Source organism: Musa acuminata, chromosome BXJ3-6 (assembly GCF_036884655.1).
Source record: "Musa acuminata AAA Group cultivar baxijiao chromosome BXJ3-6, Cavendish_Baxijiao_AAA, whole genome shotgun sequence".
NCBI lineage: Eukaryota > Viridiplantae > Streptophyta > Magnoliopsida > Zingiberales > Musaceae > Musa > Musa acuminata.
In genome coordinates, this window is record NC_088354.1 from 12,107,840 (window position 1) to 12,124,655 (window position 16,816).

At 40.8% G+C, this 16,816-nt stretch overlaps 2 protein-coding genes across 4 annotated transcripts; one reads left to right on the forward strand and one right to left on the reverse strand.

The window, feature by feature from the left end:
- The first annotated feature begins 5,192 nt into the window (after positions 1-5,192).
- Positions 5,193-12,812, forward strand: LOC135583999 (chaperone protein ClpC1, chloroplastic-like). 2 transcript variants are annotated; one of them, XM_065154067.1, is made up of 10 exons: positions 5,193-5,329; positions 6,357-6,970; positions 8,138-8,253; positions 8,334-8,456; positions 8,538-8,723; positions 9,044-9,259; positions 9,409-9,626; positions 10,928-11,003; positions 11,072-11,161; positions 11,339-12,812. In XM_065154067.1, the coding sequence occupies exons 2-10, from the start codon at positions 6,409-6,411 to the stop codon at positions 12,515-12,517; spliced, it is 2,766 nt and encodes a 921-aa protein (XP_065010139.1). In that variant the 5' UTR covers positions 5,193-5,329; positions 6,357-6,408; the 3' UTR covers positions 12,518-12,812. The 2 variants fall into 2 exon arrangements, with proteins under 2 accessions (XP_065010139.1, XP_065010138.1); XM_065154066.1 differs by having other exon boundaries at positions 5,249-5,471.
- A 1,304-nt stretch (positions 12,813-14,116) lies between these two features.
- On the reverse strand, positions 14,117-16,395 carry LOC135639963 (transcription factor BC1-like). Of its 2 annotated transcripts, none has more exons than XM_065154004.1 (7): positions 15,906-16,395; positions 15,647-15,811; positions 15,486-15,551; positions 15,347-15,415; positions 15,184-15,264; positions 14,929-15,090; positions 14,117-14,821 (listed from the first exon to the last, which is right to left on the reverse strand). In XM_065154004.1, exons 1-7 carry the CDS (start codon positions 16,260-16,262, stop codon positions 14,750-14,752), a joined length of 972 nt encoding a protein of 323 aa, XP_065010076.1. In that variant the 5' UTR covers positions 16,263-16,395; the 3' UTR covers positions 14,117-14,749. The 2 variants fall into 2 exon arrangements, with proteins under 2 accessions (XP_065010076.1, XP_065010075.1); XM_065154003.1 differs by having other exon boundaries at positions 14,929-15,093.
- Between the last annotated feature and the right edge of the window lie 421 nt (positions 16,396-16,816).

Here is a 16,816-nt window from a genome sequence, read left to right on the forward strand (position 1 = left end):
CAAAATACGAGATTCAACAGTTAAGTCTACTTTTCTCTTCCAAAATCATAGGTCTTTAGCTACGCAAGCCACTTCAACAACCATACATATTGGATTCATATAAGTATACTTTAGACCCCCTCAAACATACCTCTTACTATGTCAACTAGTAGTTTTCCTCAAGACATACACTCCCTTATCACTCTAGTTCAGCAACACCTCACACCCTCTATAACTTCTCCATAAATTCACCCTGCGTTGCCTGATGAAGCAATACCCTAAGCACTAAAAATGATTTTTTTTATCCTCTCCTCGATTAAATGATATTGAAGTACATCAGCTTAGTTAGGTATGTGTCAATAACTCTTAACTAATTCTCATATGTCTAACACAACCCAATAATACCATTATGCTTGAACATCACATGACACATACTAGTCATAGATACCCTACAAGCAAATCACGTGAGTGATGACACTTGTAATATGATATGTACTTTTTTTACATATTATTTATTTTATATTCTTCTTATTTTATATTATTCGTGCGCAAAAATCCCTAGGGAGATCGTATATCCTTAGGAAGATTGGTGCGCAAAAATCCGCGAATCATGAAACTGCGTATATAGTAGATTGTGTTACCTAGGGAGATCGTATATCCCTGTTTCCTTGCAGATTCTTAGGAGAGGGTAAAGGAGGTCAAGTGTCCTCCTCTCTAGCGGTGATCCACACAGCAGGGTTGCGACGACGCTCCTCAAAACTCCAGGCCTGATCTGAGGTGGAGAGGAAGAGGAGAATAGGAAAGGCAAGCAAAGGCTCTAGCCTATGAGGCTCTGAATCCCTCTTATTTATAGATGTCTCATGTCAAACCCTAATGGGTCCTCCCTTAGTGGGTATTGGATCTGCATCCAATAAGACAAGGGCTCCGTCGGATATCTCATATCCGAACCTCTACTCATCGCAATGCCTACCATATGTGTGTGACCCTCTAGGCCTAATATCGAGCTGGCCGTGAGTCATACCTGTCAGAACTCCTTCTAACTCAGTGAATTATTATCTCTGTAATAATTCACTTGACTCATCGACTACGGAAGTACTAGGCCACTACGCCGTAGTCCCCAGACGATACAGGGGAATCCAATCCATTGGACCTGTCTGTCCTCAGTTACCGTGTACCTATAGTCCCTCATCCATCTAATATCCTAGAGACCGTATATTGAGCATGGTGATGTCAGACCCATACGGTTTCTACTCGAGTCTCGCTCTAATCGGATTCTCTCGGAGAACTCTTTCTCTCTCAACCCGAATGACCCTGGCTAGGGATTTGTCTGAGCAAGATCACATGGGATATTCCTCTCATAACGCCTAGAGTGGATGATCCTCTATCGACACTCAATAGCCCTCGTAAGGTCGACTACCACTCCCAATGACCAGCTGTACTAGATCTGGGACAGCCAAACCTATAAGTCTGGTATCAAAGAGTGGAGCACTCATACAGGACATCCTTGGTGTCTCAAGTCTAAGGACCAGATACACTACTAAGACTACGGAATCGCTGTCTAACAATAAGGCATCATCAACCATCCAGCATTCCGTAAGCGGATCAATTAGTGAACTCATTCTCCAATGAGCACCTGTACTGTATCCCTAGTGTCCCTACACGAGCAGCTATGAGACCAGCTGCATCCATCATATGGACGGGTATACAGCACACTAGTCTATCCGGTTATCACGATGTCCCTCTCGAGTAACCTATGACCAGGATTATTTAGGATATGTGTTTAAAGGTGAATCGATCTCATTATCGTGATCTCATCACGATCCGATTTTCATTACACAAATCCAAGGACATCATAATATATGTATGCATTTATGCAATAGTTATAAAGTGATATACGCCAAAATATAATAAGCAAAAAGATTCTGTATTAAGTCACACGTGCCATCACTCACGTGATTGGCTTGCTGGGCACCTATGACTAGCAAGATATCCGTCAAAGCCCCTATCTTATTGGATATCCTATAAACCCCTAAATTATTGTATCTTATGGATGAGATCTAATAAGTGTCAATAAGATATTATTGGGTAGAGATCCATTAATCCAAGTGGCTTGGGTAATTTGATGAAGATCTAATACCCAATAGGCAGGATCCATTAGGGTAAGTTTATAGGGACCTCTATAAATAGAAGGAAACCAAAAGGTCATAAGCTAGACATTTTTTAGCTACCACCTCCTATTCTCCTCTCTCCCTCTCATTCTCAGCCAACAACCTCTACTTGGGGCACGTAGAAAGCAAGAAGAGCTTATCCCTTCTTGATCGCATGGTGCGCATGGAAAGGAGGATTGTGTAGTGATTTAAGGAGTGTCTTCGCAGCTCATGCTATGTAGATCACTGTTAGAGAGGAGGACAATTGACTTCTTCATCCTCTCCCATAGATCTATAGGTTTTCAGGGATATACAATATCCCTAGATAACACATCTTTCTTATATGCGTAGTTTTTGATTTTGTGGGTTTTTACGCACCAATCTTCGCATGACGATAAAACCTTCTTATTTTATATGAAAGTATGAGATTTTTATTTTCTACCCTTCCACTGTGCATATGATGTTATTCTAAATTTTCCAATAATAATACGCTCCAAAAATAACATCTTTAAACTATATTAAATACTTGACCTTCATGCTATCACAAGCTTTTCATGTGAACCTATTAAACTCACAATTATCACTTGAGCCTAAAAATCTCCACACTAGCACAAAGCCATACCTAAAGAATATGATGTCATACTCTATAATGACAAATAGACCCTTATACTATTTCATCATACATAAAATATTATCGGATGTAAGTAGATTTTTTTAATTAAGCAGAACTCAAATGGATTCGTTGCCAAATACAAAACATGTCTAAAAGCTAAAGGGTTTCACCAATGACCAGATGTTGACTTCACATAAACATTTAGTCCAATTGTTAAACTAACAATAATTCTACTTATCTTAAGTTTGGCTGTCACTCAAGGCTAACATATACGTCAATTAGATATTAACAATACTTTTTTATAGGAGACCTTAACTGAAGATGTCTTTATGCAACAATCTCTTGGCTTTATCCACCATCTATATCCAAGCCATATTTGTAAACTACAAAAATCTATTTATCGTCAAGCTCGAAGAGTTTGGTATATCAAAATTGGCTTATTTTTGGCATCAACTTACTTAATCAACTTCAAGTTTGATACCTTATTATTTGTACGGTAACAAAGAGAAAATACTATATATCTATTAGTGTTTGTAGATGACATTATTATTACATGTAATAATCTTATGGCGATAAAGTAATTCCTTAAGCAATTGGCAAATCGATTCTTCAACAAAGATCTAGGAACCTTAAGCTACTTTTTGAGAGAAGAAGCAATGTTCATATCTTCTAGACTTTTCTTATTTCAAAAGAAGTATGTTCAAAATTTACTATCAAAGACGAACATGCAGAATGCCAAAGAAGTTGTCACCCCACTCTCCACTTTTAAATCACTCAAATTATATGATGGTAGCCTTACTACGGATTCTACACAGTGCCAACAAGTACTTGGTTTTTTATAGTACTTATCTCTCATATGTTTCTATATCTCATTTGTAGCTAATAAATTATCATAATTTATATATCAATCCTCCACTATACATTGGTCTGTAGTAAAACGAGTCTCACGGTATCTAAATGAGACTCTCAATCATAGACTTTTTTTTCATAAACACTCATCACATCATCTTCATACATTCATCGCTACTGATTAGGCAAACAACATTGATGATAGGGTGTCTACGTTAGCCTATATTGTCTTCCTTAAGGCAAGTCCAATCAGTTTAAGTTTTAAGAAACAAAAAAATCATAAGATCCATCACTAAAACTGAATACTAAGTCATCGCCACCACCGATGCAGAACTCAATTAGGTCACCAATCTATCGTAGGAACTTAACATTGCCTCAAAAACAACTCCTACAATACACTGTGATAACGTCGATGCCACCTACCTATAAGCCAATCTAGTGTTCCAATCATGCATGAAACATATTATCATCAATTTTTATTCATCAGAGATCAAGTCATTAATCATCAACTATATATTTTTTATGTACATACTTCTGATCAACTAACAAACTCCCTCACAAAGCCTCTCCTCTGCAAGACATTTCAATTACATCGGTCCAAGATTGACATCATTGATAGAAGATTAATCTTGCGGGGGCTTAAACACAAATGGAATAACATCCTTGCTTCCTTATATCCTCAATCAATCTATGATTTGAGGATTAATCATGGATTTGAATAGCTAATCTGATTACCTGATTTGAGTGTTTGATCATGGGAAATCTTTCAATTAAGACCTGCATAAATACTTATCATTTCAATGAATAGAATCATCCCTTTCATAACATATTCTTCAATTCTACACTAATTGACCTCCAAAACAGATCTCCATGTCCAAATTCTAATAATCCAAAGTAACATTATCTTTTACCTAACTATATATCAGAATTGCCAAAGTCGCGTGGAATTAAGGGACATAAAAGATGGATTCAATTGAATTGGATTTGTGTCCATTGGGCTCCTGATGGTCTCTGGTGTTTGAATTGTTGGGCCGCTATGTGGCCCGAATTAAATGGTGTCATTAATCGGCCCATTAGGCCTTCAAACCCACACGAGTTGCAATGTTGGGAACGATAGCATATAAAATGAGTTGTGATAAGGGAAACAAAACAAATAATATAAAAATATTATAGAAATATATAAAAAAAGATGTAAGTTAATTGGATGATTATGTCAATGATTTCTTAATTAAATAGAGAAATAATATCTCAAACAAAATGTTGAGCCATCATAATTTAACCAAATGTGTATGAATTGGATTTGGCGTGAGCTCAATTATTTTGACAGGAAAAAATAGCCTTGTTAACGGGTTAGCGGATTCGGATTCATCACTGCCATCCGTCAAGTAATAGGATCCACTTGAGCGGGCCATGGGAAGACCCGATTTCCTCGTCACGCGAATCGTCACGCAACCGATCGCTTTCATTCACCGTATCATTGATGACGTCCAACACGGTTTTTGTACCCACGACGCGACCTCCTCGTGCGTCGTATAGATCATTGGTAGATCCAATCACTAAGAAGGTACAAATGGTGTACGGTTTTAATGGTCCAGAGAAGGTCTTCTGGGAAGAGCTATAAATGTGTCGCGCTCCTCTCGGCGTCCTCGCCGCCGCCTCCTCTCCCTTCGTCCCCTCGTCACGAAAGGACGGGTGACGGGTGGTCCGCTTCTCCTCACCTTCCCTTACATCTGCTCTTAGGGTTCGTTTACTCGGTCAGCGCCAGATTTCATCGCGTCTATGATTTCATCTGCTTGTTTAGCTCAAAGATTGCCAATGTCGGTGATGAGTCGTCGTTGTGTCGATTGATCCTCGCGGAGGCATTCCGGCGATTCTGTTCTTGGGTTGTTATGTTTCTGCTTCCATCATCTTGTTGATCTCCCATTTCCTTATTTTGCATTGGGTTGCTCTTGGGAATCTAGATTTACATGTGATCGGACGCAAAGATGTTCTGTAAATAGCATTTAACTCATGCGATGTAGCTATTTTGTAGTTGAAATTGTTGTCTTGCACATGGTTTATACCAATATCTCTTCTTGGATGATATATAGTGTAGACAATGAATTCAAGTGTCTGGTTGGCGTAGAACTTGGGAGGCTTTGGGAGCATCAGGGCATTTTTTTGGTTAATGATTACATGTATCGTGTATTAGGTTTTTAGCGACAATGTCATTCTAGGTAGCTTAATGTTTGTTCAAGACTTTTCAAGGAAAAGGTTATGTTTTTTGAGGTGCCAGAAAGCTTGGATTGAGCTTCTTCTGATTTTCTCTCTTTCTAAATCGTGGCACTAATTCATCTCAAACTGGAGAAAATATTATTTAGCATTGTTATCGATCCATACTTATTCTCAATCCGAGGGATGCATTCCTAAGAAAGTATTCCTCAAAAAATATTCTTGAGAACATAAACAAAAGTTTGTTTGGTAAATTGTGATTTTGAAATAATTTCAAAAGATTGAAAGAGTATGGAGACAGATCATAAGTTATCATATGCAAAAGGAGTGAGTGTGGTAGAGATTGGGAAAAAAAATCACAAGTTACCATTCTTGTTTGTCTAAATTTTACCTGTCACCTTATGGCATTTCCTTTTTCCTTTTACCTTTTACCTTCAGGCATTAAGCTTGAGATCTCCAATAGTACTAGTCACTATGTGGTCAATTATCTGAGATAATAATTTGTTGATATAAGAAGGTGCTAATATTCATGTCTAACAATATCTTGTTGCCTGCAGGTACTGCAGCCACCTAAGTTTATTTGTCTCCTATTAATTATTAGAAGCAGAGATGGCTGGTTCTTTGGTTCAGTCGGCAGTTCTTCCTGCTGTCATCATGAACAGGAGCCACAGTCAGCTTCAAGGTTCTGGAAAGGCTAAAAGGGGTGACAGAATGATATGCCAGCTGCGAATGCATCCCTTAAGACTGCAAGGGTTTGCAGGCTTGCGAGTTGCAGATAACTTGTTCTCTTCAAGACATCGACAGGATTTTCATTCAGTGGTTTCAGGATATGTAACTAACCCACGGGGAAGACCCAGTCGATTAGTCACCAAAGCTATGTTTGAGCGATTCACGGAGAAGGCAATTAAAGTTATCATGCTTGCTCAAGAAGAGGCAAGACGTCTAGGCCACAACTTTGTTGGAACAGAGCAAATATTGTTAGGCCTTATTGGTGAAGGGACTGGTATTGCCGCAAAAGTTTTGAAATCAATGGGAATTAGTCTTAAGGATGCCCGTGTGGAAGTGGAAAAGATTATTGGAAGGGGAAGTGGATTTGTTGCTGTCGAGATACCTTTTACACCACGTGCAAAGCGTGTTTTAGAACTATCTTTAGAGGAAGCTCGTCAACTTGGTACTTAAACTGTCCTGCAGACAGTTTTGTCTTAAACCTGTCATTTAACTCCTGTTTCTATAAACTTGTAATACTTTGTTGAAAGCATTATACTGATGATCACCTATCTTCTGATTTGCTAATGTAAATATATGCTGCTCTGTTTCTAGTTCATTTCAAATTTCCCTTTCAAATGACCATGCAATCTTAGTGCCCTTGTTTTTTCATGTAACTCAGGACATGTTAGAAATGCAGTTTACTATACGTGAATCTAGTGCACTTTTGTTTAGTTTGCAGTCAAAGTAAGAGGTGAAGCATAATAAAATATAGAATTCAGCATTGAAATACCATCAACTTCAAAGCAAAAGCTTTAAATGACTGACAACATAATTTGAGTCTGTTAACTGATTGATACAATTTCCACTCCCTTTAATCTAGGAAATGGACTTATATAAGTAGAGTTTTTTCTGGTTCACTTCATCGGAACAAAACCAATGGAATTTTGAACTTCCCACCGAACAAAACCAATGGATAACTGTGGCCATATGGTGTACTGCCACACTACCATCACTGTTGCCATTGCATTGCATTTCTGCCTTAGCCAGCCTGGATTCCTCCAGCCATATGGTGCGTTGCCCGCACTCACTCTTACTGTTGCCAATATGTCACAATGCCACTTCAGCCACTGAACCAAACGAGTGCACCTATGTTTTTAGATTTTGCCATTTTCTGCACCTGCACCAGCACCAGCATCTCAACCATTTGTGACCAGTTTCTGGCAACATAGACGGTGTCATATACATTATGAGCTTTTCAGCAATGTGTTTGATTTCTGTGGTGGTATACTTCATTTATTTATACAAAGATTTCTGGAATTTCTGGATAACCCAGCATCTCTACAAGGACATCATTGCCTTCGATACATATGTGCATGCTAAAAACCACTGTGGTAACCTCTAGTTTTAGCTGTCCCCAAAACCCTGACTAGAACGGATTAACTGTCTCCCCACAGAATGCTTGTTGTTTCCTAAGGGGATGTTTGTTCTCATGCCTTCTGAATCACTCCAGCAACATTCATCCATGAATTCTGCAGATAGACGCTGTTAACAAGCATGATCACATGAATGCATTTCTTCTTTTCCCTGTGTGTTAAGTTTGACTGATTCACATATTTTGGTGAATTTTCAGGTCATAATTATATAGGATCTGAGCATTTGCTTCTTGGGCTTCTTCATGAGGGTGAAGGTGTAGCTGCTCGTGTGCTTGAGAGTCTTGGAGCTGATCCAAGCAACATACGAACCCAGGCAAATTTTTGTTTAGTCCATGTTCTTCGTTGTTGTAAATTTTTAAAAGTGATGTGAATTTTGAGCTTATTATGGAATAGGTAATTCGAATGGTTGGTGAAAGCACTGAAGCTGTAGGTGCTGGGGTTGTGGGGGGAAGCAGTGGCAATAAAATGCCTACTCTTGAGGAGTATGGAACTAATTTGACAAAGTTGGCTGAGGAGGTATTCTTTCTTGCCATCCACTCTGTTTCGTCCTGGTTGTTATTACAAAACAATCATCTAAGGCAGATAATTACACTGCAGGGCAAACTTGATCCAGTTGTTGGCAGGCAGGAGCAGATAGAACGTGTTACACAAATTCTTGGAAGGCGTACGAAGAACAATCCTTGCCTTATTGGGGAGCCCGGTGTTGGAAAGACTGCCATTGCAGAAGGACTTGCCCAGCGTATAGCTAATGGAGATGTTCCAGAAACAATCGAAGGAAAAAAGGTTTGTTGGATTTTTTCTCTTCATTTTATACTTATATGCATAATGTATCCTTGTAGTTGTAGGTTGAGGTTCATCTAAGCCCTTGCCTCATATCGTCAGCTCGTATATCTTGATTCCTTGTGCCATAGGCTTCATCATGCTTCCTTTATTGAGATTGCTTCTTCTTGTCAAAATTTTCATCTGTGCTTCAGTATGACGTTGTCCTTGTTTAATAGCATGTCTGGTTAGCTGAAGAATATTTCATGTTGGTTGCAAGACTGTCCTGTCTGTATCACTGTTGTCTTTAAATTTGTTATAATTAACACTAACTTTAAATGTAGGTGATTACCCTTGATATGGGGCTTCTTGTCGCTGGTACTAAATATCGTGGAGAGTTTGAAGAAAGATTAAAGAAGTTGATGGAAGAAATTAAACAAAGTGATGACATAATACTCTTCATTGATGAAGTACATACATTAATTGGAGCAGGAGCAGCAGAAGGTGCTATAGATGCTGCCAATATCTTGAAACCAGCTCTTGCAAGAGGTGAACTGCAGGTATAGTGTATGCATTTGTTTTTTTTTTTTTCCTTTGTTTCATCATCTATGATCTATCTTCATATGTTATGAACCAGTTGTTTTCATTCATGGAAAGCTTTAAGCTTTTAATGACTTAAGGCAGTGATTCTTTGGCTAATTTGTTTCAGTGTGTTGGAGCGACAACACTCGATGAATACAGGAAACATATTGAGAAAGATCCTGCTCTGGAAAGACGTTTTCAACCTGTAAAAGTACCAGAACCAACAGTAGATGAAGCAATTCAAATTCTTAGAGGGCTTCGTGAAAGATATGAGATTCACCACAAACTCTGTTACACTGATGAAGCTATAGTTGCTGCTGCTCAGTTGTCCTTTCAATATATTAGGTCTGTGAGCTATGTTTTAACAGTCCTTTATACTTATCCAAATCTAACAATCATTATCTCTACTTGTTTTACACAACTAAATATTTTGGATGTTTTGTAACTTCTATTTTCTTCCCCTTATCTCTATGGATGGAAGCATGAATGCCTAAATAATACTGTTCTACTTTTGTTCTTTACTCATTGTTTACTTCATTGGGTACTTGGAATGGATTGTAAATATTTCATAGAGTTCTTTTCTTTTGTTGTTATATTTTTGCTAACCTCTTGTTTTGTACTGGTGAAATCTCCAACTGAAAAACAAAAAATTAGATGGAGTGGTTGTAAGATTCTTTAAAAGAAAAAGGTGATGAGGATTCATTGGATAAGGACTTTTTTTGCTAGCTTGATGAGTAAAACAGTGAAATTCTGGAGCCTCAACATTTACATGTTTTGTTCAGTGTGCACATGAATTGTCCATTCTAATGCTAGAATAATAATATTCTAGTTGATTCAAACTAATACTATCTTGTTATTGGATTCGGTTTCTTTAGATACGAGGCATTTATTGCCTATGAGAATGAATTGAAATGTAGTGATCTGATTAATTTCCTAACAAATGTTCATTTTGCTGTTAGTGTCATATAATTTACTTATATGACACTAGAAGATACTAGTGCAAGTTGAGCCTAGAACAATTATAACAGAAGTATAAAAAAAAAACAAGTACTAGAAGATACTAGTTCTTAAGCTTGATTCAAAAACAAGCAAGTAAATGGTTGAAGATTTATGTATGTATTAGAAGCATGGAGATTTAACACCCAAATGACGGATGATAGTTTTTAATGACTCCACTGGTATTGTTCTCTCTTTATTTTTTTTTCTTTGATGTTGGAGAAGAAAAATATCATCCATGGTGGAAAAAAGTGAAGCAAATTCTCTTTTGGGAAATTTCTTTTCTAGTGGATAAAGTTTAAGTCTGTGTTCCATTGACTCTTCATTGATTTAGCTTTGATGTGTCTAATTGACTCTTGATGAACTTTGATGATTGCACAACACCTTCTTTTGGTATTCACTGCTATATTTTTTTTCTCCTAGTGACATTTTCTGAAGTCAGTAGTTCTTCCCTTGTGCTTTACTGTGCTATCCTATGAGTTCTTTGAGTATTCTAGTCTTCTTCATTCGTCTTGGTTTAACAGATGAAAAGAAATGACCATGGAACAGTGCAAATCCTTTCTATTTTCAGAAGACTTCATATTCTGTCACTAATGCAAAGGTTATTCTTATACACTTAACATTTCTTATACATTTTGCTGTGCCGTCAGTGACCGCTTCTTGCCTGATAAAGCAATTGACTTGATTGATGAAGCTGGTTCTCGTGTTCGGCTTCGTCATGCAAAGGTAAGGTATTATACTCTCTAGTTTGATGTTCTGCCAATTGTGTTTTAAGCAAAACTAGTTCTTGACAGCTTCCTGAGGACGCCAGAGAACTTGACAGAGAGCTAAGGCAGATTACAAAAGAAAAAAATGAGGCGGTCCGCAGCCAATATTTTGAAAAGGTACATCAATTGTTCCAATTTAATTTTGAATATTATCATTTGATTGCGCTAAGAGTACATCTTATTCATGTATTTTAAGCAGTATAACTGAATAATACCTGGTAACGTTTGTGTATCCTGTAGCTGCTCCTAGGTATGTGATCCTAAAGTATCTATCTGATTCGGTTTTTTGGACAGGCAGGGGAGCTGCGTGATCGGGAGATGGAGCTTAAGGCTCAGATCTCAGCCCTAATTGACAAGGGGAAAGAGAGAAGCAAAGCGGAGAGCGAGGCAGGTGATTCAGGTCCTGTGGTGACAGAAGCAGACATCCAGCACATTGTGTCTTCCTGGACTGGAATTCCTGTGGAGAAAGTCTCCACCGACGAGTCTGACCGCCTCCTCAAGATGGAAGAAACCCTCCACAAGCGTGTCATTGGCCAGGACGAGGCTGTCAAAGCTATAAGCCGTGCCATCCGGCGAGCTCGTGTCGGTCTCAAGAATCCCAACCGTCCAATTGCCAGCTTCATATTTTCTGGTCCAACTGGTGTTGGTAAATCAGAGTTGGCAAAGTCACTAGCTTCCTATTATTTTGGCTCTGAGGAAGCCATGATCCGACTGGACATGAGTGAATTCATGGAGAGGCACACCGTATCCAAACTCATCGGATCCCCACCTGGTTATGTTGGTTACACCGAGGGTGGTCAACTTACTGAATCTGTTCGTCGTCGCCCTTATACAGTTGTTCTCTTTGACGAGATAGAGAAAGCCCATCCTGATGTTTTCAATATGATGCTTCAGATTTTAGAGGATGGGAGGTTGACCGATAGCAAAGGGCGAACAGTATATTTTAAGAGTACCCTCCTGATCATGACCTCCAATGTCGGGAGTAGTGTGATCGAGAAGGGAGGGCGTAGAATTGGTTTTGATCTTGACTATGATGAGAAGGACAGCAGCTACAACCGAATCAAGAGCCTTGTCACGGAAGAGTTGAAGCAGTACTTCCGGCCAGAATTCCTGAACAGGCTAGACGAAATGATCGTCTTCCGACAGCTTACAAAACTGGAGGTCAAGGAGATTGCTGATATAATGCTCGAGGAGGTATTTGACAGGCTGAAAGGGAAGGATATAAAACTTCAAGTGACGGAGAGATTTAAGGATAGGGTGGTGGAGGAAGGTTACAACCCAAGTTATGGGGCTAGGCCCCTTAGAAGAGCCATAATGAGACTACTGGAGGATAGCTTGGCTGAGAAAATGCTAGCCAGGGAGATTAAGGAGGGAGACTCGGCAATTGTGGATGTCGACTTCGATGGGAACGTTACGGTTCTCAGTGGTGGGAGTGGTGCGCCCGAATCAACACCTGAAGCCATTCCCATATAGAATCAACAACATCATCTGCATCTCTGTGGTGAAATGCCAAGCTGCAGGTTACTAATCCTTGTAGAAGCAGCAGGTAAAGTGTTGCTGCTCAATTTCTTACACCGTTTGATCTTCATGTTTACGACATCCAGTCCCGTTCGTATGGCAGGGCACTAATAGGAAAAAAAATTTCGACAAAAACCAGATGGCAGGTTGTCTTCAAAAGATTTAAAATAGTTTGGACCAAATTTAATTGTTTTAGCCAAAACTGGCTGTGACACTTTTGTGTGATTCATGTTCTCATACATCTGTATCTGCTGGCCTTTCCTTCCTCTATTAATGTGTTTTCATTACATGAAATAATTACTTGGAATCCACCAACTGTGCAACAATGCTTTCCACCCAGTTTCCGATGGTTCTTCATTTATATCGACTTACTAATCCTCCTCTGCGGGGATGACTCGATAGTGAGTCATCCCAAGAAACGATCTCTGATTCATATACTTTGTGAGTTTAACTTAATGGATATGGGACAGACAAAATGCAAGCGTCGTTCATCTACAATGCACTCTGCCTACCTTTCAGCACACCTCTCTAAATAATGCAGTCGTTCATTGTCCTCTGCGGCTTATCCGAGCAGTTCCAACTCCACACATATAACCCCACAAGCAATGATTGGACATCTTAACCCCCCATCGAAATGTTTAGCTGTTCAGAGTCTGAAATCATTCGACATTTGACGCGTCAATTAGCGTCGCAGAGTCAATCTCGTTCAGAACGTTAACCTTTATATGATCTATAAGATACTTAATTTAGAATGAAATAGAAGTTAGAGCATATTACTGTATACTGGAGAGAGAGAGAGAGATTGATTGGTGTGGAGTGGAGTGGTGTGGTGTGGTTTAGAGACGACGGACGCCAACGAGGGATGGAAGGACAAATCAAGAACATGGACATGTGGGGGATGAGAGGGGCGTGCAGTTTCATGGACAAGAAGGGAGGCTCGCATAAGGACATCATCCGACATTTACGACCTTCTGTCGTCTTCCCCAAGCGGAGACCTCTTCCTCTTATGGACAACGCCACACTCCACGCCATGCCGCCTGCCGGCTTGCTCCACCTCGGCCGCCGCTTCGGTTCCCGGCCCCATCGGTCGCTACCGAACCCGGATCGGCCACCGACCCATGTCGGCCGGGCCGCAGCCCGAGTTCCCCCCACCATCCCATCCTCCGGTCCCGGGAAACAGCAGAAGCATTGAATGGTGCAAGTAATCCACACCCAGCGAGCCTGTTGCGGTGTCACGGTGAGGTTGCCATCGCTGGCCATGGAGATCATGACTCCCTGCTTTGGCCTCGATGATTCTGATGGGTGGAAAGCTCAAACGATGCCGACGCAGAGATGCTTATGGAAGCACGTCGAAGGATACGCGTCGCAGTCCATCGGATTGACGTGTGACCTAAACAACGAGTCGATTCTTCTTCAGCGTAGGTTCCTTTCAAGTAGATATCATTTCCTTGCGCACTGCATTCATTCCTCCAGACTCGACTCCTCTGCTGTATGACACGCAAGGAAGGACGAAAACCCCAACATCCATGGCTCCAATCAAGCATGCATGGATCTCAATCGTAAAGTGCGTTCGCGTTTGTGGATGGGTTGAATGATGTTTTGTCGGCAAACAAAGCAATTAAGTTGACGTTGTTGTCTCCTCGACAAAGCTCATTGACTAGGAATAGTTTTTGTGATGTGATCTGTTCTCGTTTCCAAGTTTCTCTGAAGATTTCATTTGCTCGATGAGACCTCACATGGATTACGGCAGCTCAAACCGAGCCAAATAGTTGCAGAAGGAAGTCACTGACTTCAGAGCAAAAGGTGGAACTTATTATTCACAGAGGCCAAAGGCAAACTCTACGGCTGTCATATCAGCATCCTATGATGCAAATGACCACCCTCTCCTTCTCTCTCTCTCTCATCTCCTCTCACATACTGTAACACTGTAAGATTACTGACAGACAATGTTGTAAACATAGTTTTTACTATTTTCCACCTACATCAGCTACCTCTCTCGGAATCTGTGAATCATCCCAATGGTCCAATAGGCCAACAGCAAAGATCCTCCCAAGATCTGCTCTTTATTTTGTGTCGGCTCTCCTTTCTCTCCCCAGCTTCACCTTCTTCTTCTTCTTCAGACGTCTACTTTGCAATCTCCATTGAGGAACGAAGACCCATCAACTCTCTCTCTCACCGAGCAACTGACTACTGGAAGGAAGAAGAGTTGGTGTCCTCTCTTTGGTCGCCCATGGCCTGCATCATGTAACTGCTACCACCCTGGAAAAAGATGGTCTTGACTTGGTAATTGGGGACATGACTTCTGTTCTCATATAATGTGTCAAACCAAACCATATATGAGCTTTCTGATGAAAGGATCATCAAACCTGAGGAAAGGGAGTGGTCCCTTGGCCCTGCAGGAAAAATTGTGCTGACTGTCTCATCACTTCACCATTCTCTAGAGCTATGGGTTGAAGTTGATTGGCTTGCACAGTAGATGATGACATTGGCAGTGGCATGCTTCCCACTGATCTCTGCAGCTTCATCATCTTCTACCAATTACCCATCAACATGAAACCAACATGTTAGACTTGTGTCCAGCAACAGAGCACAGAGATCGATGTGGTCCTTGATTAGCCTACCTCTGGTTGGCTCATGTACTCATCAGAGTCTGCATCAAAGTATAGCATGGGGTTGAGAGAAGCGAGCTTCATCGAGAGAAACTGGAGACAGGTGATCGGATTGGGTTAGCTTATGCCGTGGAAGGAGAAGGCTGTTGTCAACTCATTGTTGACCTTGGCTTACCTCGACCTGGTTCTGTAAGGACTGCACATAATTGATGATCTCATCCAGCATGAGCGCCTTCCCAGTAACCTACTCGGTAATGATGATAGAACAGAGGTTAAAGAAAGCATATGAGGAGAAGAAGATTCAACATCCGCACCTTCTCGCAGCCGGGAACGAGACTCTGCAACACCTTCATCCTCTCGCTTATCTTCTCTCTTCTCACCTGAAAGCCAAGCACCATGAACGAAGCCATTACCATTGCAAGAACGATATCCAAATTGGCGAGAGGATGATGTTGAAGAGACCCTGTGTACGTACCCTTTCTGCGAGACTGTGGCTATCTGTGGCTTCACCTCTCCTTGCTCTTACATGAATATACCCCGCGGGAGACTCCCCGCAAGTCTTCGAAGCTTTCGTGTCGTCGGCTTTAGGTTTCTTGTCGTCGGTTTCCCTTAGCCTTCTCTGCTTGCAAATCTTGCCTTCCTAATTCGCACGACAACACAAAAGAAAACCACAGCTCAGCTCGCCATCAATGAAAACCCACAGCACAGCAGATGATTCCTGATGCTATTATTACCTTGGCTCGACCGGCGATCAAGCTGGTCTCATCTTTGTCGATCTTTCTCTTCTTTTCTCCAGATCCTTGTGGCTGCGGGGCCACGCCGTCACTGGGTTCGCCCACCATTGGTGCGTGACCAACTTGGTTAGCAACCGAAGGAGGCTTTAAACCGGCAATGTCAAGAGAACCGCTGCTACCGAAGCCAGTGGCATCGGCTACCGGCAGCTGCGAGTAGCAGTGGAGGAAGCAAGAGGAAGCACTGGTCGTCACGTCTTCCAATTGCTGTGGGAGGAAGGGAATCTCGGTGGGCGTGCATGGAAGATGCGCAAACTCCACAAAGGAAGGGTTATTATGCTCATGGTATGAGAATGCCATTGTGTAGAGCTGAGGAATGATGCCAATGTATGGGAGAGAAGAAGAAGAAGAAGAAGAAAGGAAATAGATCAGAGGTCAGTGGCAGCGGTGAAGCAAGGTGGGTTTCCGTGAGAGGAAGAGGAGAGCATCCACAGATGTGAGCAATTGAGTCCTTATAAAGCCAATGGGTAGTGGGTGGGAGAGGATGGCCATTAATAGCACCTACAGTGACTTGGCTTGACTGGTTTGATCTTTATTGACTGAGAACAATTTTGGATTCATTTTTCCTTCGGCACTGAAACCTCAGATGCCTGTAATTTAATTGAATGCAAAGGGGGCTCAGTTACCAAACCATATGAGCAAAGGAGATATGGAGTTGGGTGACTGTGGAATTGCAGTCCATTGCTAGTCCTGTAGATGAAAGACAAATTGGAGTATCAGTCATCTCTGAAAAGATGTAATACTAATTCCTCAAAAACTTCCTTTTCGAAGCTTTAACCATTTATAATCATTTAGTAACATCTAATTTCTCGAATACAAATCATTAATCATGATGCCCACAATCACAGCCAAAA

Bases quoted from the DNA above. Each gene is read 5' to 3' on its own strand.
- LOC135583999 (XM_065154067.1), top strand. From the start codon at position 6,409: ATGGCTGGTTCTTTGGTTCAGTCGGCAGTTCTTCCTGCTGTCATCATG. The intron at 8,254-8,333 runs GCAAATTTTTGT...ATTATGGAATAG, and splicing joins CAAGCAACATACGAACCCAG to GTAATTCGAATGGTTGGTGA. The intron at 9,627-10,927 runs GTCTGTGAGCTA...CTGTGCCGTCAG, and splicing joins TTGTCCTTTCAATATATTAG to TGACCGCTTCTTGCCTGATA.
- LOC135639963 (XM_065154003.1), bottom strand. From the start codon at position 16,262: ATGGCATTCTCATACCATGAGCATAATAACCCTTCCTTTGTGGAGTTT. The intron at 15,265-15,346 runs GTAAGCCAAGGT...ACCTGTCTCCAG, and splicing joins CCTTACAGAACCAGGTCGAG to TTTCTCTCGATGAAGCTCGC. The intron at 15,094-15,183 runs GTAGGCTAATCA...GGTAATTGGTAG, and splicing joins AGTACATGAGCCAACCAGAG to AAGATGATGAAGCTGCAGAG.